At 33.8% G+C, this 25,111-nt stretch overlaps 1 protein-coding gene across 1 annotated transcript; it reads right to left on the reverse strand.

Moving 5' to 3' along the window:
• Positions 1–1,181: 1,181 nt before the first annotated feature.
• On the reverse strand, positions 1,182–21,942 carry LOC145092955 (butanoate--CoA ligase AAE1-like). Its single transcript, XM_079030963.1, has 2 exons — positions 21,689–21,942; positions 1,182–2,724 (listed from the first exon to the last, which is right to left on the reverse strand). Exons 1-2 carry the CDS (start codon positions 21,932–21,934, stop codon positions 1,282–1,284), a joined length of 1,689 nt encoding a protein of 562 aa, XP_078887089.1. The 5' UTR covers positions 21,935–21,942; the 3' UTR covers positions 1,182–1,281.
• Between the last annotated feature and the right edge of the window lie 3,169 nt (positions 21,943–25,111).

Below are 25,111 nucleotides of genomic sequence, written 5' to 3' on the forward strand. Positions count from 1 at the left end.
TTAAGAATATGGGTTTTGCTCAATCCTAAAGTTAGGATTGACTAAATGTGTAAATACACCAAACTATGTTGTGTTACAGTGTCAAAAACCTCATATGGGTTTTGCTCAAAATTCTCAGCTACATCATCATGTTACCCGTAAAGAGGATACAATTTCCCTCAAACCCTTAATTAGCCGGTATTTCCTAATGTTATGGACCAAATAAGCACAAAAAATACTTGAGTGATTAAATGTATAAATTCGCCAAATTTTATTGTGCTATAGTGCATAAATCCCTTAAATTTATATATAAAACATCATTTTGGGTATTTCGATTCGATTCGGGTTTTTTCTTTTTTGAGTTTTATATATAAAGAAATCAAACTGAAAAGGAAAACAAAAGAACTGTCTTTCTAAAACATAAAACCAAATAATTGGTTTTTCAAAATTGTTTGCTTTTGTACAACTCTAATTGTATTAACGAAAATTTTGTTTATCCTGATTTTCCAACAATTCTTTCTCATTTATATCAAGCTTTTTGGAATTGAGCTCGAACATGATGTTGTTTTCTAGTACAATGCAAAAATAAATAAATAAATAAATTGGACTATTAATTAAAGAATCCAAAGGGTTTCTAACTCAACGGTATTCGGTGTTGTCCTTCCTCTTTGAGGTTGAAGGTTCAAGTCACGTTGTGGACATATGTGGATTTAAGGTGTAGTTTAGGAGTAGATTTGACGTTTCAAAAAATAAATAAAATAAATAAAATAAAAAATAAGTAAAATAGTTGAATAAAGTGGAATCTCATTCTCAATTAATTAAACTCAATCATAATAAATTTTTATATTAACATTTAATAATATAAAAATTTAGTGGCCGGTGAACTATTCAATTAATTAATAAACTTTGAAAATATATAATGATTAACAAATAATCTTTTTAAGTATATTCTATTGGTCTTTTGTATAGTCGAATGAATTTAAAAGAAAAAATTAAAATCTATGAAAATTAAAATATAGTTGAACGGACTTTAAAGAAAAAATTAAAATATATGAAAATTAAAATAATATTGTGTAAATTCATTAAACTATATAAAATTTAATCCATCATGGATGCGTCATTGGAATGAGAAAATTAAAGCACCTTGTTGCAACGTTCCATTATTTTGACAAGTATAAAACTTTGAATCATGCTATCTAGAATGAAAACAATAAAAATTGAAGTTTTATACTATAACATGTATATATAGAATATCTTATTTGAGATAGATACCAAACAAGTGGGAATTAAAATCATAAACACTCAATGTCCATTCATCAAGGTGATAGCCTCAATGGCCTTGGCTTTTTCCCTAAGAACATATTTTAGAATTTTGCCCGTGGAATTTTTGGGCAAAATCCCAAATACAACGTCTATAGGGATCATATTCCGAGGCAACAATTCTTCCTCACAAAACTTGATGATATCGTTGCTACTTAAAGAACAGCCATCTTTCAGTGTCACAAATGCCGAAGGACTTTGACCAACAATATGGTTTGGCTTCCCAACAACTGCAACTTCTTTTATGAAGGGATGATTCTTTATAACTTGTTCAATCTCTAGTGTGCTCACAATGTCCCCTTCAGAAACAATGCTATCCAAAACTCGATCCTTCATTACTATATCACCATTAGGGTTTCTAACACCAAGGTCCCCAGTTCTATACCACCCGCCCTTAAACGCCTTTTGTGTCCCTTCCATGTTCTTAAGGTACCCGGACATCATAACATTACCTCTAAACACAACTTCACCGATCGTCTTCCCGTCAAATGGTACACTGATCATTGTTTCTGGGTCTTTCACATCGACATTTTCCATTAAAATGTTGTGAGTTCCTTCGCGACATGTTATGTTCTCATTATCCTTTTCGTTTCTTGTTCTCAACGATGTATGAGTCATGGGTCCGAGAGCTTCTGTCATTCCATACCCATGGTGAATGTTGAATCCGAGGCTCTCAATTTTCAGAATGGTATCTGAAGGTGGCAAAGGTCCGGCCACAATCAGATCAACCGGTGATGGAATAGGTTGCTGTTCCTTGGTTATGGAGCTTGCGATCTTGTCTAAAATGGTAGGCGAACCACACAAGTGTGTTACCTTATGGATCACAATGGAATCAAAGATAATCTCCGCTGTGACTTCTTTGATGCAAATATTAGTGCCACCCAATGCCGCGACCACCCATGGAAAGCACCACCCGTTGCAGCGAAACATATCCACCGTCCATAAGAAAACTGGCCTTTTTCTCATATCGTATCTGAAGATAACTGCCAAAGAGTTTAAGTACGCCGCTCTATGGCTATATATAGCCCCCTTGGGCTTCCCGGTTGAGCCTGAAGTGAAATTTATGGAAATTGGATCACATTCATCATTTGGATTTATGATCTTGAAATCGGGTTTTCCTAAAGAAAGAAGATCGTTGTAACAGAGAGTGTTTGATGGGACAGTGGCAGAGTGTTTTCCGTTTATGAGAACTAGGCGTGGTGGTGGTGTTGCTGGTTTTTCCGGCGATAGTACCCGGAATGCTTCAAGAACAGTTTGAATGTGTTGGTGATGAACAAATATGATTTTGGGTTGCAATTGTTGGAGTGTGATTGCTAATGTGAGTGGATCGAGACCTGTGTTGAGTGCAGAAAGGATCGCACCCACAATTGGAACACCAAAATGCAGCTCATAGAGGGCAGGTACATTTGGAGCCAAAGCGGCTACCTATAATGACATTATGTTATGGTTAGGAGCATTAAAACATTAGGATATATTGTTAAAGACTTAAGGGGTCATTTTTAAATTCATAATAAAAGTATTTAATTTAAAATATAGTTTTTTCCATCGTGAGCTTAGTTAGTATAACTGTATAATTAAAAGTTTAGCTAAGAAAACGGTCTGGTAATTGAAATTCACCTAATATACTAACATATTTGTCAAATACTTTTACTCACAAAAAGTTAAATTGTTATTTTAAGATATTGTACAAATTAAACATGATGTATTTGGTCTACATAAAATTCAAAAGAATCTGGAAACAAGCATTGACTTGTAAAATCGTTCTCACTTGTTTTGCTACATCCAAAACGATTCATTGAGAGTTGATTCCTACACTTAAGAAATTGCTCCATACAAGATAACATATTGTAGTTATCCTATAATTAAGTCACTAAAACATATATTTTATGGGTATTGTATTTCCATTTAGGCCCTGTTTGGTAGCCTCTTAATTGAGAAATTAAGAGGTAATGTCTTAATCTTTAAGATTTAGACTGTTTGTTTGGATATGAATTTATGCCTCTTAACTTATTAAATGTCTCTTAATTTTTCAAATGTGGAGGCGTATCTGAACTTAAAAAAGAGACGCATATTCCTCTTTTGCCCTAATATATGACTTTTTTCCCTCTTCTCTTTCTTTCATAGACGTAGGCGCTCCTTCCCCCTTGCATCTCCGATTCTGCCATCCTTTCCACCACTAGTTGGCCACCTTCTCCCCCGGTACTGCCATCTCCACTGGTAACGAACTCCCCAGTCCATATATGTATCCCAGTAAAAAAAGGAACTGAACACCTCTTTTTGTTCCTTCTCAAAACTCGATTATCACACGATTGCAGCCTTCCTCCTCTGCATCTCCCTTGTTTCTTAGTTGTAGGTTTGAAAATGGTGGCATCGTGAAGTGGAAAGGATGACGAACAGGGGAATTGCATGTGAGGGAGTAAGTTAATGGTCAGTTTTTGTTTTTGTGTGTTTTTTTTCTTGGGTGATTTGGTTTTATCGGTGTAGGTTGTGGTGATGGTGGTAAAATGTAGGAATGGTGTTTGTGTGGGTGGTGTTCGGTGGTTCAGGAAAAAGTGAAGGAGGGTAATGTTGGATTTGGGTTAATGGCTATAGTGATTGTGTTGGTTATGGTGGTTGGATAGTGGTTGATGGTGGGTTGTATCCTATTTGATTCAAGTCAAAATTGTTACTTTTTTGTATTGAAACAAGCACAAGATGAAGCTCGAAAAAGCTGTGCATTCTAGCACCACCTATTGTCAACCAGAATCATCCATTAAAGACATCATTCATTGATTGGGATTGGTGGGAGGAGGTTGGCTATACTCTAGGGGGGCCAACTATTGAAACCATGTCATGGTCAGATTTTGCGACCCGGTTTCGAGCTGAGTTTGTACCAGCTGTTGAGGTGCAATAATTAGCGAGGGAGTTTCTGGATATGCGACAGAAGACTAAGACCATGGAGGATATCACCGCCAAGTTCAGAGAGAGAGACCTACTGATACCTCAGTATGCTGCAAACGAGGCGATGAGAAAGACTCGATATCATGACATGTTGAGACCAAATATTCAGGAGTTTATTAGTTTTTCTAACTGCTCAAAACTGGATAACATGATATCTAGAGCTCAGGAACAAGAGATTGATTTAGAGCACATAGGTAAGAGGAAGGCGGAGCATGGGCAGACGACTAGGATTTTAGCGAAGAAACCCAATGGTTTCGATTCTAGATCGAGGGGCTAGTAGGGTCCGGGGTGGCTATGGAAAGTGCGGCAAGACACATGATGAAGTCTGTAGGTAGGGTGGTTTGGGATACTATAAATGTGGCAAGATAGGACACTTCATCAGGGATTGTACCACCACCATTACCACCCAGAGATCTGATCTGATCTGCTTCAATTGTCATCAAATGGGCCATATGAAGGCCAAATGCCTGAGTTTAGCAGAAGTGGGACCAGTAGAAGCACCTGCTCTGGTGACTTTGAGGATCATTGATGGCCACCAGGGCAAGGCGGAGGTGCCAGTTATTCGGAACAGGTCATTTCGTCTGACAGTCGAGGAGGCTCGTGCAACACCAGATGTGGTGACGAGTATGTATCTTCTCTTTATCTCTTTATTTATGTTAATTTTCCTTCTTATATTTTGTGTTTGCTTTTAGGCCGTTCCATGTAATGGTATCTCTGCTCTAGTTGTTTGATTCGGGGGCTACCCGATCCTTTGCATCTCTCGCGCTCAGCAAGAGATTTGTCGATGCTCCGGGGGAGCTAGATTATCCATTAGAGGTTGAAATTGCTGATGATTGTCATGTGCGAGTATCGAAGGTTCATCGGGATCGTGTTTTGGATTTCTTCAATGACCGATACTCGATCGATTTAGTTCCTATTCCCTATATGAGAACAAGGTTTATATGAGGATGAATTGGCTGAGCCCCAATGGGGCAGTGATTGATTACGAGTAGCAGTTGGTGCATATTCGGATCCCGTGTAGGGGAGAGTTGGAGGTTCAGGGAAAGGGTGTTCAGCGTGGGCCGGTTCTATGTTCAACAACTAGGGCCAGACATTATCTGTAGGAAGGTTGTTTCGAATTTGTTGCCTGTGTTATGGATACCTTGGAGAAGGGTAAAGCGACTATGGATGATGTTCCGATTTTTCGGCGTACTTAGATGTATTTCTGGAGGATTTGCTTGGAGTGCCTCCAGAGAGGAAGGTGGAGTTTCGGATTAACTTGGTTCCTGGTTCGGCTCCAATAGCCAAAGCACCTTATCGATTAGCACCTCCAGAGATTCATGAGTTGTCTACACAGCTGCAGAAGCTGTTAGACAAGGGATTTATTCGTCTGAGTAGTTCGCCATGGGGAACGCCGATCTTGTTTGTGAAGAAGAAGGATGGGTCGAATCGGATTTGTATCGATTACCGGTAGTTGAATAAACTAACAATGAAGAACCGTTACCCACTCCCGAGGATTGATGATTTATTTGACCAACTTCGGGATGCATCTTGGTTTTTCATGATTGATCTGTGTTCGTGTTATCAAGGCGGTGATGAGGTAGGAGGTTCCGAGGTCTCCATATGAGATTCAGAGTGTCCTTGGATTGGCAGGTTACTATCGAAGATTTATTTAGAATTTCTCCAAGATAGCGGTTCCTTTGACTCGATTAACGAAGAAGACTGTCACGTTTCATTGGGGGAATGAGCAGTAGGCAGCTTTTGAGACCTTGAGATAGAGATTGTGTGAGGCGCCGATTCTAACCTTATCGGAGGGTGAGGATTTTTTGGTTTATTGTGATGCGTCGATAATGGGTTTGGGTGCAGTATTGATGCAACGGGATCATGTGATCGCTTACTCTTCAAGGCAGCTAAAGGCTCATGAGGCGGATTACCCTACACACGATTTGGAGTTAGGGGTGGTGGTGTTTGCCCTCAAGATTAGGCGACATTAACTCTGTGTGGTCTACTGTACTATATACACGGATCACAAGAGCCTGAGGTATGTGATGGATCAGCCGAATCTAAACATGAGGCAGTGTAGATGGTTGAATGTGGTAACGAATTATGATTGTGAGATCCTTTATCACCCGAGGAAGGCTAACGTAGTGGCCGATGCTCTCATCTGTAAGGTGTCCGCAGCTCCGGTCAGGGATATGTGTTTGAGGATGACAATGATTACCCCACTTTTAAAGCAGATCCAAGAGGCTCAGGTTGGGACTATGAACAAAGAGCACCAGAAGAGTGAGCGCATAGTAGGTCAGGTGGCTTCCTTCGATTATGATAGTCGGGGGTTATTGACTCTTTATCGGAGGGTGTGGTTCCGTATTTGGGTGGTGCACACTAGTTTTTGATGGAAGAGGCGTACAAGTCGAGGTTTTCTATTCATCCCGTAGCAACAAAGATATATAAAGATATCCGACTCAACTATTGGTGGCAATGCATGAAGCGAGATGTGGCCTGGTATGTGGATATGTGCTTGACTTGCAGGAAATTCAAGGTTGAGCATCAGCGACCTCATGTCAAGTTGCAGTTGTTAGACATTCATGTTTGGAAATGGGAAGAGATTATTATGGATTTCATCACGAAGTTGTCGTGGACAGTGCGCGGAGTGGATTCCATATGGGTCATCGTGGATGGATTGACTAAGAGCTTGCATTGCATTTCGATTTAGGAGAGTATCGCTACGGAGATGTTGGCTGACATCTACATCAAGGAGGTTGTGGCACGGCATGGGGTGCCGGTGTTAGTGATTTCATACATGGATGTTCGGTTTACTTCCAGGCTCTAGAAGAGGATTCACGAGGAGTTGGGTACTCGTCTACATTTCATCACGACTTTCCACTCGCAGACTAAGGGACAGAGTGAGTGGACTATCCATACCTTGGAGGATATGCTTCGGGCATGTGTATGGGATTTCGGTGGGAGTTAGGATATGTGTCTCCCTTTGGCAGAGTTTTCGTATAACAATAGTTATCACGCCATCTTTAATCGACCTCCTTTTGAGATGCTCTATGGGAGGAAGTGAAGGACCCCCGATATGTTAGGGGGAGGTCGGTTAGCGGGTCATGAGGAGTACTGAGGTAGTACTCAAGACTATTGAGTTGATCCAACAGGTTCGGGGTAAACTTTAGACAACACAGATTCAACAGAGGAGTTATGCCGACAAGTATCGATCAGATTTAGATTTCAGAGTTGAGGACATGGTACTCCTTAAGGTGTCATCTTGAAAAGGTGTCATCCGATTTTGGAAGAGGGCCAAGTTGGGCATCAGGCATATCGGTCCTTTCAGGGTTTTGGCATGGGTGGGCAGGGTTGTTTATCTCTAGGATTTGCCCAAGGAGCTCAGTCAGATCCATAGCACGTTTCAGGTCTCTCAGATGTGGAAAATATTTGGTTGATGATTTTGCGGTGGTTCCTTTGGAGGATATTCACCTAAATTATATTGAGACCGATTGTCGTCCTTAATAGGAAGGTGAAGGCTCTGCAGAACAAGATGATGGTTCAGGTAAAGGTGTAATGGTAGCACTGCAAGGGTTCAGAATATATGTGGGAGCCTGAGGTCGAGATGAGGAAGCATTATCCGGAGTTGTTTACAGCAATGGATGTCAAAGGCAAAGCCTGATTCAAGTAGGGAGAATTGGAACATTCAAATTTCATGTACTTCTATTTTTCCATCAAACTTAAAATTTATTACATTTGGGTCCCTGGCCAGTAGGTTGGGCGTATTGGGTAGAAAGGTTGGTCATGGAGGCATCCACATACACTAGGCGTACGTGGAGTACGCGGGGCTTACGGTCACCTCGGAGAAACCCTAGTTTTTAAGATTTGAGCCATATTTAAACACCGTAAGTTACTCTTGGACCTTCTTATGACCAGCCTCATCTTCTCCAAACCCTAAGAACAAAACCCTAATTGCCATTTGAGTGTTTTGAGCTTCGAAGTGACCTTTGAGGGTGTTTTTGGTGATCTTGGAGGAAGAAGAGTTCTTGGAAGTAGCATTGGTGCAGTTGAAGCTTCTGGATCCAGAACCATCACTAATTTGGAAAGCTTTTGGAGGTATAAAGCTCTAAACTTGATGGTTCTTTATGATAGATCTAGTTTAGGGCTTGATTTTGTGCATTTTAAGGTCCCTTAAGTCATGATTGGGGGTATGAGCTACTCTAGCAGCTAGGAATGCTACATCTTAGCTTCTCTCATGTTCGTTGTACATAAAAATGCTATCTTGATATGCTATATTGGACCATGCATGAGTTAGGGCTCTTAAAATGGGTCTTTATGGTAAAAAACGAGTATTGGTCCCATTAAGTCTTGCAAAACTATAAAGTTTCCAACTTTACGTGTTAAGACCTTAAAATAATGTACATCTGAAGTTTGGATGTTAAGAACTTAAGTGGTTAAGTCAAAAGTAGAGGATTTGCCATCTGGCTAGTAGGCTGGGCGTGCTAGGTCAAGCACCTGCTTTTCGAGTCAACGCTTGTACACTACATGTACGAGGTGTACGTAGGGCGTACACTGTGAAGTGGGATTCCATTATTTTGGGCATTATTTTTGGTCTTGGACTCCTTTTGGGCTTTGGGCCTTAGCTAGATTTTGGTCTTTGTATCCGTTGGGCCATAGTTAGACGTTAGGTTTATGGGTTGGTCAATTTTTGGGCCTTGGGCCACTATAGAGTTATCTGGCCAAGCTAGTTGAGCCAAGTAGGGGACAAAGGTAAAATAGTCTTTTATCCTAGAGGTTGAGGATGATGAGTTGGGACTCTGGTTATAGTTTATGACCTAATATCTAATTAGGATTTTTATTATTTGTGATTTAGTGAGAGAATTTCAGATTCAACAGCTCGAGTGTGATTTGATATCTTCTATCTGAGGTGAGTTTCCTTCACTATACACGTGGGTCAAAGGCACCAACGACGGACCACTGGATTATGTTAATAGGATGATAGTTGTCTTCGTGAGAATTCCATGTATTATTCTATATGTTTGTTGTCTCTATGACTTTTACTGTTATTATTATACGCTAGCTGTGGTGGATGAAATAGACCCCATATTGGTTGAAAGATACAGAAGGGGTTGAAATATACCCCGTACCGATTGAAAGAGACTGAAGAGGTTGAATTATACCCGGTACCGGTTGAAAGAGACCAAAGGGGTTGAAATATACTCGATCGGTTGAAATAGACCGAAAGGGGATAAAATAGACCCATATATGTTTTGACTGTATGTATGTATGGTATGAGGTATTTTGGGGGGGTTCACTAAGCTTTGTGTCTACGGTTTTTAGTTTACGTTTCAGGTACTTCCAACTCGAAAGGGAAGGGTATGGCTTGATCGCACCACATCCGCCCATGTTTTTCGCATTATGTGGTTTTAGGGTTTTGTACTCTGATGATATTTCACCATGATACAATTTCGGTTGTTTTGACATGATTTTTAGATGTGTTGAAATGAATTTAAAATGAAAATTTTGTCTGAAAATTTTGGGATGTTGCATTGAAAAGGAGACCACCCCAGCTTACCTTAGCTACATCCTTTCTCTTATTTGTTATCTTCTATAATTCCATCTTTCACCATCCAGCCTATTATTGTTACTGAAGACTACACCCATCATCTGTTTCCTTCTCCTTTACACATGCATATTTATAAGATATACATGTAGCTTGAGATTGTCTTCCCAAAAGAACCTTTGTGGAGCGATGAGATACGCTAACATACATAGAGACATAAGAGAGTGTGTCACACCAATGTGAGATACACTAACAATATTGTCCAGACCTAACCTTCGACACACCTAATCAAGGAAGCATGTTGCATATCCAATCACACAAAACTGCTATCTGAAGACCACACTACCATATGCTTTTTTCATTGAAGAATTGCAAGACAGAGAGATTCAGTGTTCTAAAACGCAGCTCATGGTGCGCGCCAAGGCGTGCCATGGCGTGATGTGTGACTTCGTCGTTAAGAAAAGTCTCATAACGTTGCTGTTAGGCGGGACGCATGACAAGACGTGATATTGCGTGTCATGGCACGTTATCACGTGTTATGACGTGTGTTTTTTCGTTTGAGACATGTTTTTTTCCTCATTTTTATGCATTTTCTAATCGGACATACACAAGTATTGTGCTTTTGTTAACTTTTTGTTATTAGTTGTTGATATAACATTTCTAAAAACTAGTTATATTTAATATAAATATATATATTTATATGATAATATAATTATATATTAATACAAAATCGCCGCCTTACATCACGCCTTGAAAAACTTTATGTTTCGCCATAGCTCGTTAAGCTTGAAGTTTGGTGTGCCGCCGCGTCACGCCTTCTAAAACATTGGAGAGATTAATGAAGCAAATCCATCTTCACCACTCATAGCTACCCGTAAACCCTTTTCTTTTTCTTAAAAGATTTTTTTTAATGATATGTAATACTAATATTAAATGACTTAATAAAAAACATAAGTGCTCACCAATATGTACCAAGGCATCACACTAGCTATCTGCACTCAATCTAGAAATCTTAATGTCATACTGTGACAGGGTTTTGGTTATTTGAAAGAATAACCCGACCTGATTTTTGTTTTTTACCTGCTTTAGCATATTATTTTACAATTTTACATTTCTTGTCCAGCTTTTAAACTTTGTTATGAATTTGGTTTAAACTTTCCTTTTTTTTCTTTTTATTATTAATTCACATTAAAATTGGTTTTACTTTACAAATTAACGTATTTTAAAAGCTTTTACAACTTTTTTTTTTGAACTTTATATGAAAAGTATTTTACTAATTTTTTCAACTTTTGTACAACGTTTTAAAACTTTTTTGAAACTTTTTTCTAACACTTTTTACACATTTTTTCGCAACATTATAATATTTTCACAACTTTTTTTTCTTACAAAAGGTTTTTATAACATCTTTTTGGAACCCTTTAAAACCTTTTTAGATGTTTTTATAATTGTTTTACAATCAAAAGAAAAAATAGATCAAAATCCTTAGAGCCAATTAATATAGAATAATAAATCCAAACTCATAGAACCAAAAAAAAAAAAAAAAAAATCAAAACTTGTAAACAATAGATTGATCTATTTTTTATGTTGGTTGTAAAAAAGTCATAAAAAAAAAAACAAATTTTAGAAAGAATTTGTAGATTTTCATTTGAGAAATTTTGACCAAAATTGAAATATAATTCAAAACTTAAGCAAAAATTAAAAAATGTAAAAGAAGTCCTTAATTATAAATATATATACAAATTGTAACTTTTTATTTGTAAGTAATGTTACTATATAACTAAAGTACATATTGTCATGAACAGTGCACAAATGTACTATTAATATTATTGTAGTTAAACATCAACATTGTTATGTACAAATGTGCAAGTATGCCGTTTAATTTTAATCTCTCCTTTATATAATTTATCATTTGTTTTTTATTTTATAAAATTATATTCTTTTATTTATTACTTTTTAAAATATCATTTTCATCTTTTCAACTTTAACTTTGTAAAATACCATTTTCATTTTTTTTACTTTTTAGTCTCTCTCTCTCTCTCTCTCTCTCTCTCTATATATATATATATATATATATATATATATATATATATATATATATATATATATATATATATATATATATATATTATGATTTTCCCTCTACCTTTTTATGCATTTTCCATTCTTCTATTTTTTTAAATGTTATTTTGACCCCACAATTCTGAATTTTATAAAATGTTGTTCTTATCACTTTCATTTTCTAAATTTTCGTGTTTATCCATCATATTACATTTAATTTGATTTTCTTTAATAATTTTTGTTCTTTAACTTAAAAAAATTATATTATATATATGACAATGCAAGAAGTTGTGATATACTATATTGGTTTAATTAATTATCATTCTTAATACGAAAAAAAAACATGTAAAACTCACAACAAAGCACAGACTCAATTACTAGTGTGACATAGTAGGTAAAAATCAAAAAGCAAAATATTGTTTCCATTTTATACAATAAAATCAGTATGTTGGCTATGTCAAGATATTTGTTTTCCAAAAAATTTGTAACCCACAAAAAAAATGGTCTTATTTACCCAAACACCCAACATTTGTAACCAAGCCATATTGAACCTAGTTGTGATCAACAAACCGGACTCCAAAAGAAATTAAAGATAATTGCAATTATATGACTAAGCTATAAAGATATTACAAATATAATTAACCTTGCATTTGTGTATTGTATTTATGGAGTATTTAACAAATTAGTTTCGCATGAAATTTTGTACGTAAAGAAAACAGGCTTAACATACAAACACATTATTGACCGTTTACTTCTTCGATGTCACTATGTCAACATTCTTTGGTTAATGGTTGTCAATAGTCAATAAAGTAAAGTACATGCTGCCGTTATCGTTGATAATGACTACTAGCAATTCCTTAATTTAATTTAAAGAATATCCAATAGGGATGACATGACATATATAAGATATGAGTGATTTTCTGTATCCACATCAACATCCACCACCCCACGCCACGTTATGTTCATCTTTTTTTATCCAATTTACCATTGTGTTCATACCTCGTTTTCAAATATTGGTTTTTCTTTTTAGTCTCATATTTGATGAGGATTTGATTTGACTTTATCATTTTTTTTTGTTTTTTTACCATCGGGAAATCTTTGTTGTTTTTATTGCTTGGATTCACCGAGATTTATAACACACTTTCAGATTGAAATATTTCAATGATACAATCAAAAATTCAATCGTACGGTCGGTACTGAGGAATAAAAATTCTTCAAAAGCTTAGGACGAGATAGGAAAAAAGGTCCCTACTATTATTATAAGTTTTTATTTTTAAATAAAAAATATATAATATATGATAAGAATTTTTGGGTTCTGTGCAGCTGCCCCCTCCCCCTCCCCCCTCTCTCTATGCCCTCGTGTTTAATGGGATAAAACTAAATGTTCTTTAACAGAGAATGTGAAATGCTATGATCTGTGCAACAAAAACGAATGACCAAAAACTAGGAATAACCAAGTTTGAAACCGACGAAAACTGTCATATGACATTTACAAAACCAACATTTAATTGCCAGCCACCATCGCTATCGGATCATCATCGTCGTCGGTTAACTACTGTTCGCTAGAACCCTTGCATTATCTGACAATGACATCGTCGGAAAATTAAAAAAAGAGAACAAAACATTCGACGACGCCAGACTACGCAAACTAACCCCAACGATGTAGATTTGAACTGCCTTTGTCGTCGTCATCTAGTTAGATCTATTATGTCGTCAAATATGAAAACCCTTCAACGTAAGAAACCACTGAAGCAATCCTTCTTCTACTGCTCAATCAGTTGAAGGAGCCAACTTGTAGAGTTTTTCCGCCACTGCCTCAATCTCGCATTTACCAGTTTAGGGTTTGTGGTGACGGTGGATTCGAGTTTTCAAGAACTTTAGCGGTGTTGTAAGTAAATTAGGGTTTCTTTAGGTTGTAAGTTGATGACAAAAGAGGGGTGATGTTGCAACCTACATCATATTTAAGAGGAGGGGACATGGTAAATCGATCCTCTGACCGCTACTATCAATGTCGGCCTTAGGGTTTTCATGATCTCTGACCGAATGATGCATTTATTGTAGTAGAAGAAAAAGAAAGAAATAGGTGGCCATCATAGCAATAGAAAGAAAGAAAAAAAATGGTGGTATCGATGGTGGTCTGATGAATAAGTCTCCAACGGTGTCGGCAGCTGGTGGTGGTGTTGGTGTTCATATCTCCAGCCGGTGGTGTTGGTATTTTTATGTGTTAAAACTAGATAGAAGATAGGTAATGTAGAGAGAGAGAGAGAGAGAGAGAGAGATACCCACATGTTAATAATTAAATAAAATATTGCAATATAGTCTTTTCATATTATATTAAATAGAAAAGTAAGGATGTTAATCATAAGGACTGATAGTGTGCAATGTTTGCTCTAAAGAGACCATTAGCGCAAAAATACAAGTTATATAAGATCTATTTTAGGAAAAAAAATGAAAACCATAAAGACTATTTTTGAAAATTTGTCTTAATATTTTTATTATTTAAATAATAAATAGTAATTGAGCTCGCACTTTGCAGCGATGTTTGTAAGATTTTTTTGTTGCGTATTAGAAAAGTAAATGATGAAAATCATGTTATATATATATATATATATATATATATATATATATATATATATATATATATATATATATATATATATATATATAATACGATGACGTGGGGATACACACGAAAGCTTAGAAAATAAAAGGTGAAAATGATATAAATGATATTTTAAAAAAGTAAAAATATTGAAAATATCAGTTAACTAATAGAGAGATTGCAGGTGAAAGATCATACAAATTTAAAAGATTAAAATTAAACTTCAGGCATTAAGATCTTTGTACATTGTACATAAAATATTATACTATTAGCTACACTAACTTATACTCACAAAGTCAAAATTACATTTTATATATATATATATATATATATATATATATATATATATATATATATATATATATATATATATATATATATATATATATAATAAAAAATCTTCCAATTAGTAAAAGTCATTATTTGAATACAAACACAAAAAAATGCTTAATATATAATTGGGTTTTAACTTGCAAGTCTTTAAGAAATCATGTTTTATTAGTCTTTCATGTTTGTTAGTCAAAGTGTATCCATCAAGAAGTTGGTAACACACTCACATTACATATGCCACGTATGGGACGAGGCCAAAAACAATGTCCCCACACAAATAATAATAACTAGAAACTTTCTCGGCGTGTGTTATAACAGTGCAAATCCGTTATATAAATTAAATTTTGATGATTGTATTAAAAAAATTAAATATTGTTTTATTTATTAGTAGATAAATATATAAAATGGATCTCACTAGCTAACCAGCTTATATTATCGTATGAAAACGTATCATATTGAGCCAAAGTCATATATAGGAAAAGTATAGATTAATAATCAGGAACAAGTATAAAAAATTTATATCGAAATGTAAAGAACTCGAATTTATATCGAAACATATATAAAAATAAGTAATTAGGATTTTTTTTATATTTAACGAATGAAAATTCAAATAATAATAAAGATATTATATGTGAACTAATACGTAGAAAGAAAACTTAATACGAGAATGTAAAAATAATTTTTATTTATTTATTTTTTTAAAATTGGATGTCAGATCAGCTTGACCTTGGTAAGATAGGGGTTGAATCCTATCGTGGGTCCGAAAATGTAACAAGGTGGGTGGTTTTACATTTTAAAATTTGCGTAACTTGATGACTACTGCACAAGAGGTCTCAGACACGTTTCATTTTCATTTGGAGGGTTGGGCTCCTCTAAAAATGAATTGTTTTGTTTGACATTTATGTTTAAAGAATATCTCAGTTGCCGAAAACCTTGTTGTTAGAGGAGTGATTTGGTCATCATCTCTTTGCCAGTTTTGTGGTATTGAACAAGAAGATGTCGATCTGTTTTTTAAGTGTAGTTTTGCTAAAAAAGGTTAGACTTGGTTCTGTAAATGGTTGATGTTATTGAAATCTATTCTTGTTGATGTTTCTGACATATTGGGGCTGGTAAAGACCATGGTGTTGACTAAGAAAATGAAGAGATTGCTATGGGCCCTCATATATTCGGTTTATGGAGTATATAGAAGACTAGAAATGCTTTAGTTTTCAAAAGTTTCAGGAGCAACCCAATGGAGACAGCCACTGATATTTAGTTAATCTCTTTGATATGGTTGAAATATAGAGAGAGATTCAGTTCTTTAAATTAGTTTGATCGGTGTAATTCTCCTATTTCCTTTGTTTGTATGTTGTAACTTTTCTAGTGTCTCGCTAGTTTCGTTTTAATGTGATTTCGTTGTTCAGAAAAAAAAAATCTAAATCCATTTGGACACTTCCACTTTTCTATCTTTTAGATGTATTAATTAAAATAACAGTAATAATTTAATTTTTTTTAAAGTTTTAGCCTAAAGTCTTGTATTGATAAATTTGGTTTATCATTATATATATATATATATATATATATATATATATATATATATATATATATATATATATATATATATAATAGATGTGAGACTCATGTATTATATGAGTTCATTTAAAAAAATATGAAATTTTAACATTTGAAAAGTTTGAATTTATAAGAGAAATAAGAAAAATTTTGAATTATTAAAATTAATGAGACTTTAATACATTATATATATAAACTCTTTCTAATAAATACTTTACATATATATTACCTTACATATTAAATGTGGAATTTTAATTTAATAAAATGAAAAATACAATAAAATAACAAGTGGAAAATAAAAAATTTTAAAATTCTAAAAAATTTCATGTGGCCAAATTAAAGAGAAGAAGTCATGTGGGAAAAAGATTTTGATTTATTTAGTAGGATATATATATATATATATATATATATATATATATATATATATATATATATATATGTTCAGGTTCATTTGAGACCATTCTAATTTTGTGAGACCGTGAGACCAAATCTAAAAATAATTTTAAAATGCGAAATAAATTGAAAAATCCAAAAATTCTTTTTTTAAATATTATTTTCGGAACTTGAATTAACTAAAAAAATAAAAAAATAAAAAAAATAAAAAAAAATCCTGTTTTTTTTGAAAAATATGTGAAATATTCTACAAGAATATTATACTGACATATTTTAAAAAATAATTTTAAAATGCAAAATAAATGGAAAAATCTAAAAATTCTTTTTTTAAATATTATTTTCGGAACTTGAATTAACTAAAAAAAATAAAAAAATAAAAAAAATTCTATTTTTATTGAAAAATACGTGAAATATTCTAATATAATATTACACTGTATAAATTCTAAAAAATAAATTTAAAATGCAAAATAAATGGAAAAATCCAAAAATTCTTTTTTTAAATATTATTTTAGGAACTTCAATTAACTAAATAAAATAAAAAAAAATAAAAAAATACGTCTCACCGTCTCACAAAATTAGACCGTCTCACATGAATCTAACCCTATGTGTGTGTGTATATATATATATATATATATATATATATATATATATATATATATATATATATATATATATAGGGTTAGGTTATTTTGTTTTCACTATCTATCGTGTGCATCTATGACTCTGGACCAATCATTTTAGTTATTTTAAGAAAGTAATTAATGCATATTACATGTTGAAGATATAATGAATATTAATTACATCTTCAGCATTTAATATGCATTAATTACTTTATTAAAATAACTAAAATGATTGGTCCAAAGTCAGTCATACATGCACACAATAGATAGTGAAAACATTTGAATCTAACTCTCTCTTTCTCTCTCTCTCTCTCTATATATATATATATATATATATATATATATATATATATATATATATATATATATTAAAGCGCATTGCATGTAACAAAGGAAACTTTAGGACTTTAGGTTTTTGCCACCATTCTATGAGGGTTTCATATTTTTGGTCCCTTCAACTTTTATTCATGCAATCTCCACCCATAAGTATATCCAATTGTGCAATCTCCACCCAGAAGTATATCCAGTTGTCAATTAGGTCCCTGCCTTTTCAAACATTGTTCTATTTCAATATTTTTTTTCGTGTTATTACAAATTTGGTCCTTCCTTGGCCAATGAGTAGTGAACCATACTGTACACTTTTAGAGTTTGTCATCGCTCTTACATGTTTTTGTAAATTGTCGATTTTTGGCCAATTTTTTTTTTTTCAGAAAACACTAAATTATTTCTAACCCATGCGACGCATGGACTCTTTCCTAGTATACATTAATGCGCATGGGAAGATGAACAGAAAAGTTTTTGCATTCATAGTTTGGTCACAAAATTGTATTGTTTCTATAATTTTAAATTATTTTTACACACTTTGCTCCACACCAAATTTTTTTTTTATTTATTTTTTAAAATTTTTGTACAATATCTGTATATTTTGCACAACTTTTTTAACCAAATCTTCCAAACGTTTCTTACAAAAAGAATTTGAATATGTTTTTACATATTTGTTTTTAAACTTAATATTTTTCATAAATATTTTTTATAGAACTTTTACAACTTTTTTTTTTCAATTCTTTTTGCTAATACATTTTTAGAAAAGGAGTTATTTTCTATATAATTAATTATGTAAAACCTTTGTATACCTTTATTATCCATAGACTCTAAATATTTTATTGTTCTTATAAATTTTGGTGTAAATTCTGTTATAATAAATTTTGTACACACATAATTTTTTTATCATCGGATTTCTCGAATGCCCTTTCCTTTCTGTCAAACCAAAGAGTTAGTTACATATATATAGAGGAGGGGTCAATTAATAACAAAAGGTTAAGAACGAGGGAATGAATCTGGACCACTCATTTCGAATCTGTCGCTTAAATGATCTAACACACCGGGGGGACGGAACAAATTTTATTAATATATGAATACGTCTTCATATATATATATATATATATATATATATATATATATATATATATATATATATGCTTATTCGTATATGAATATATATGAATAAGTATGTGTCTATTCATAAGTGATATTCATATATGAATATGTCGGTTGTTGGCAGTAGAAGTGGCAGGAGTAGTAGTGGTAGTGACAATGGATGGTAGTGGTTATGGTAGTTGTGGTGGCAACGGTGACATACATGGTAGTGGAGGTGGTAGTAGCTGTGACGAAGTTGGTGGCAGGGGGACAATAGCAGTGACAGTGGTTGTAGTGGTGGTGGTAGCAGCGGTGTCGTAGGTGATGACAATTGTTGATGGTGGTAGTGGCGGAGATAATGGTGGTGGTGGAGGCGATGGAAGTGGCAGTATGTAGGGGTGTGTGTGTGTGGGGGGGGGGGGGGAGGAGGGGGAGGAAGAGGGGAGGTGTTGGAATAATATAGATCAGTATAGGATAAAAATGTATCAATTATAATAAACATATAGGTGATATTATTATGTATTATCAAGAATTATAAATGATTAAAGAATAAGTTGTAATTAAGATTTGACACTAAATGACTTTGGGCGCGTTTGATACAGAGCATTTGAGAGTTTCTAACTTCTTGCTTCTAGTTTTTTTACAAAATGATATTATTTAAACAAACAGCTTCGTTTGGCAGTACGAGCGTTTATCGTTTAGTTTAAACAAAATGCTTCAAATCTAAAAAGCTACTTGATGTAACATTTAACAAAACGCTACTGAATTTTTTAAATCAATTTCCAGAATTGCCTTTAAAAATATATTTATATATTTGTCTTTTTAAAAAACAATTGTCATTTTATGTAACTTTACGTATTTCAAAAGCTTCTAACTACTTTTATCAAACACTCATATAATAAATAAAAACCACAACTTTCAGTTGCCTGCTACCCAGTACCAACTATTCGTTATTCGCTACCAACTACCAGCTATTCCCTACCAACTACCAGATAACAACTAAGTGTCATTTAAGCCTACGGAAGTTGAATTAGACATTGATTTTCAAGATGTGTATTGATTCCTACAACTCTACATAAACACAGAGGGAGACATTAAACGATATGTAGTTAGTCCCAAACTTTGTTACTTTGGCGCCGGAAGATGAGAAATCATATGATTATTCAAGATAACGAGTAGAATTGTCGTCGGATTTGATTGATCAAACCCCCACCAAATTGTTCATATCGTTGAGCTTGAAGAAAAAGAATCCTTATCAACAATGTTTTTGTCAAGAGAATCTAATGACTATTGATTGGCATGAAACCAGCTTGAGCTTGGGCATGAAGAGGAAGTGATAGAGGGTTGGACAATTGTTCCATAAACAAATCCGATCTTGTTCTTAGGAAATAAAGCAATAGTCGTGGACCTCATCTAAGAAGAAAAACCTATTCCATTAAAGACATTGGAATTGAGTATGGAACTGGATTATCAGAATATCCAAGAAAAAAAAAGGACTTGAAGCATTAATGACATGAGAATTATTAATTTCATCAGATTGCCATATAGTAAAAGGGAGAAAGAAAGAATGAAGAAGATTGATGAAAAGATGAAAAGGGATCAAGGTGAATTTGATCCATGTCATAAATCAAGGTTAAGAGAGAATGAAGATAGTTTTTCATTGACTGAAATGTGTTAAAACACCGAAATGATTACCAAACATCAACTAACTTAACTAACTGAACAAACTTTCTAACAACTTAATACACACGTGATAAATACAAAACTAACATAATCTATCTCAAATGGATGGCCTCCTTTGTCCAGTCTTAACACCAATCGATTAAATAACACATTGGATAATTTCATATATGATCTTCTTAAAAATCAAAATATCATATTTACCCAATTTAATTTCTGTATATCATATTTACCCTTCATAAAATTTCTAAATATGATATTCATCCTTCATAAAATTTCAAAATATCATATATATCTTTTTTAAACATTAAAATATCATATATGTCATTTTTAAATATTAAAATATGGTATATGTATTTTTTAAACATCAAAATAACAATGGTAATATCTAAAATATCCTCCATCTACAACATGATAATAATCAACAACAACAAAAACTAAACAATCAAAATATACATTCCATAGAGAGGGTTGGAGATGGATTTTTTTGTTTGTTAAAAGGACGACATTCCAACAATTTAGCAGTTCACATTTCATTATCATAGATGTAAGGATAATATGGTCAAAAATTTTAATTATTATAATAATTTTAAGGTATAAAAAATGATTAAAAAGTATTAAAAACATTATAAAAATGATTTGAGCAAATATGATATTTTGAAGGTTTATGAAGAGTAAATATAATATTGATAAATTAAACTGAGCAAATATAATATTTTGAAGTTTAAAAGAAACATATATAAAATTCTCCCAAAGCTAAAAGATATCAATAACAAAGAAAGATCAAGTCCGAAATTGATGAGGATGGGTGCTGCTGATTAGATCAGAATTTAAGAATGTGAAATGCATTAATAGGAGCACGACAAATGAGACATATTAGGTAAGTGGAATCAAATTACGTCCAAGAACTAATCTTTTTACGCGTCATCTTGTAAACATTTATTATGCATGCCATATAAATAATGTGCTTCTAGAAAGGAGTTGACATTCTAAGATAAATAATTTTTCTTATTTCTTAATTGGGAGTTGATTTTCTCATAATCTCGATGACTTTGGATATGAGGTACAAGAACAAAATACGAAAAACATACTTTGTATGTTATAATTAGTTAACTCTTGTTCTTGTATTTCTCTCTTTTACTAAAATAAAAAAGGTTTTACAAATTTGGCCTTGCACAAAACCTCCAGATATGTAAACTGAATCAATCATATATATAATAACATCGAAACCATAACAAAACAAAAAGGTTATGATATAAAGGTTAGGAAACTTACAACTTGTCCATGGTTAACTCCCAAAATCGAGAGAGCAGAAGCCAGCTTTATGCATCGGTTGTATGTTTCTTTCCATGTATATGTCACATCACCATAAATAACAGATGATGCTTTTTCGTAAACGAATGCGGCTCTTTCTAAGAAACTAACTGGTGATAAAGGCACATAGTTAGCTTCACATTTCTGAAAACCCTCCAACTCCATTGGAAGTAGAACTGTAGAAGATATAGATATGTTTTTGGTCATATGATCAATCAATAGGTTGCATAATTATATAGGCATATAAATCGTAATGATCGAGCAATGAGGTCATGTGAGCTGCGTTATGGCATGACGTATATCGTAGTAGAAAATTGTGAAATAAACAAGTGGAGATAAGATATATAGAATCATCCGCTTGATTGAGTGCAATTGCTTTTCTTTTTTACTTAATTTGATGCGAGTTAGTTTGATCGAATTTTGATACACACGCTAATATCTAGTAATATATTAATTAATTAAGATGATATATTCGAATGGAAATCAAATCGATCATCCACCTGAACTTTTTAGAAGCAACTAGAGATAAAAAGAAGAAACATATTGTGTAATTATATTAAATTTATATTTAGTAATTAATTTTGAATGTTCGATTACATGTATAATAACATAAGATTCTTTGATAATGGCTTTTCTTTTATTTTCTTATTGATATTGAAAGTCTCTTACTTCTTTTTTGGGTCACACGGTTTCTAATTAAAAAAAAAAAGATTAAGTGGAAACTTGTTATGGAAATTTCTTGGCAAATGAAATATTTGTTTATATATTAAATAATAATTTAATTATATAACTTTTAGGGTGCTCGACGGTTTATAGGGAAGTCAATCAATGGATAGAAACTGAAAATACAATACACACGCACATCGACGTATGTAGAGGTGCAAAGATGGAGAATCCAGTCTAATGTGGTTTGGCTAAAGACACCAATTAGATGATCTGTCTCATAACCGATCCGATTTTGAAAGAATTACAACGGGTTTTCTTTAAACAGATTTGAACCGGTTCGATTTGATCCAGATCCAATCTGTGATCCAAAATATGATCCATGTCGGTGAGATTTTATTTTTTTTTTTTTTGTTTTTTGTTTTTAAACTTATAAACAATCAAATATAACATAAAATCCAACATAGTTTGTTAGAAAATTTAAAACATACAACAAACATTAGATGTACAATTTTTTGGATGCTAACACATTGATGATTAATGTTATCAACATGTTTTAGCGTAATTGTTATTAATATTGAGATAGGTTGAGTTCTATTTTACTCATCGAGATTGAAGGTGTTGGTTGCATACTTGGAGTGATAAATATGACATTGGGATACGAGAGTCTGAGGACAGTGCCCTTGGGTATAGGTTCCAAGGGACAACACCCTGGTAGGCTCCAAGGAGCAAAGCATGACGATGTAGGACTCTAACCATGTATTTCCCACCATAACCCACTTATGACATCATCATGATGTAAGGGTCGGTTATGTCTAATAACCACCATATTTTTGCACCAATTTTGGTTTAACCATTTTTAACCACTTTTCCTTCATGTATAAATAAGATGTGAATGTTTAAGGGTTGATGTAACATCCCGATGTCAATGTAATTTCAATTTCAACCCTATGTTTGAATAATATTGCATTTTTGACCCTTGAGTTGGGAAAGGTTGCTAGTTTAACCAATAGTGGCAATATGGTAATTCTGCCCAAGTGTTGTACGCTGAGCGTACGTCATGTACGCTAAGCGTACTAGGGCGCGCCCTAGTACATTGGGCATACACCTCGTATGTGGGGGCGTATGTGAAGAAAGGGCAAGCCCTAATTTTTAGGGGTTGGTCCATATTTAAACCTCGTTATAGCCTCACATCCCATTCTTATTCAACCTTCCTCTATGAGAATCAACCCCAAGAAAATCCTAAGTGAAATAGAGCATTTTGGAGCCCTTTGGAGTGTTTAGAAGTGTTCTTGAAGAAGAAGAAGAGAATGGTGAGAAGAGCTTGGAGTCTTGAAAGCACCTTGGATCTGAGATTTCCTTCTTGATTTCAAGCTCCAGAAGGTAAAAAGTTTGCATCTTGATCACTCTACCTAGTAGATCTAGGCATTTGTTCATTTAAAACACTTTTTGTCCCGAAAATGGTGATTCTTGAGCATGACATGTTCTTGACCCAATAAGTCGTCCTTTTAGACCTTATGAGGGGTCTCGAGTCATAAAAATGTAGTTTTGAGAGCTAGTTTCACTCCATGCATGCTATAGAGGGTCTTAATGCATTAAGATGTTGATGGTTTGTGTTTTAAGCACTTAATGGACATACAAAGTCATAAAGTTGGAAACTTTATGACTCAAAAGGGTATTTTAGCCTTATATATGACTTTGGATGTGAAGATGTAGAGTATTAAGCATTTAATGGAAAAAGGGTGGAATAGGGCACGCACGCTAGGCATACCAGGTGGTATGATGTGCATACGCAGTCAACGCCCCGTAAGTTAGTTAAGCACTGAGTACACCTCACGTACAGAAGAGTACGCCCAACATATTTGGTTGAGTTGACTTAGTCAGGTTGGATCGTCTGCGTTGACTTGGCAGGGTGTTGACTTCGACTTTGACTTTGACCAAGGTTGACTAAGTTTGACTTAAGGGTATTTTTGGGTATTTTGGATTGTGTTTGAGAATCGGTCATTTGGTTGGAAAGGTGACGGTTAGAGGTGAGATTTGGAGTCGGGACCTCATAAACTATTTTTAAGATTGAGATGTGAGTTTTCCTCACTATACTTGCGGGCATGGTTGTTAAAATCGCGATCCTGATCGTAGGATCGTACGATCCTAGGTATGAAAAACGGTCTAGATCGTATCGTATATAGAATAGGATCGCAGGTAGGATCGAGATCCGATCCGATCCGATCCTACCTTCCCTTTATTTATTTTGCAAATGAATTGTTTTTTACTATAACATCCATTAAAATTCATGCAAAATTTAAACTTTTAAAAACATTTCAAATACTAAAAGTTATTACAAAAAGGTTTCCAAAATAGTTTATATCAGAGTGTCCCATAAATCCAAATCAAAATATGAGGAAGTGTACGATCACACCTTCGCCTTCCCGCGATCATCAGAAGTACCTGAAACAAAATCAACAACTGTAAGCCCGAAGCTTAGTGAGTTTCCCCCAAAATACCAACGCCAGACAATCATAATCATATCACATAAACAAACAGAACAACCATGCATCTCGAGTCTTGTAACACCGTGAAAATTTACAACCAATCTAAACTCTTCAAAAACAACCCATATTCATTAAGTTATTACAAAAATGTTTTCAGTTCATATATTATCAGAGTATCCTAGAAACATCAACATAAAACTGATGAGAGGTATGATCACGCCTTCGCCTTGCC

This window comes from Lactuca serriola, chromosome 3, assembly GCF_051521515.1.
Source record: "Lactuca serriola cultivar US96UC23 chromosome 3, Lser_US96UC23_V15, whole genome shotgun sequence".
In the NCBI taxonomy this organism is placed as follows: domain Eukaryota; kingdom Viridiplantae; phylum Streptophyta; class Magnoliopsida; order Asterales; family Asteraceae; genus Lactuca; species Lactuca serriola.

What these genes read in the sequence shown, in the direction of transcription:
- LOC145092955 (XM_079030963.1), bottom strand. Translation starts at nt 21,934, where the DNA reads ATGACCAAAAACATATCTATATCTTCTACAGTTCTACTTCCAATGGAG. An exon ending in GAGTTAACCATGGACAAGTT is followed by an intron (nt 2,725 to 21,688) that starts GTAAGTTTCCTA and finishes ATGTCATTATAG; the next exon opens with GTAGCCGCTTTGGCTCCAAA.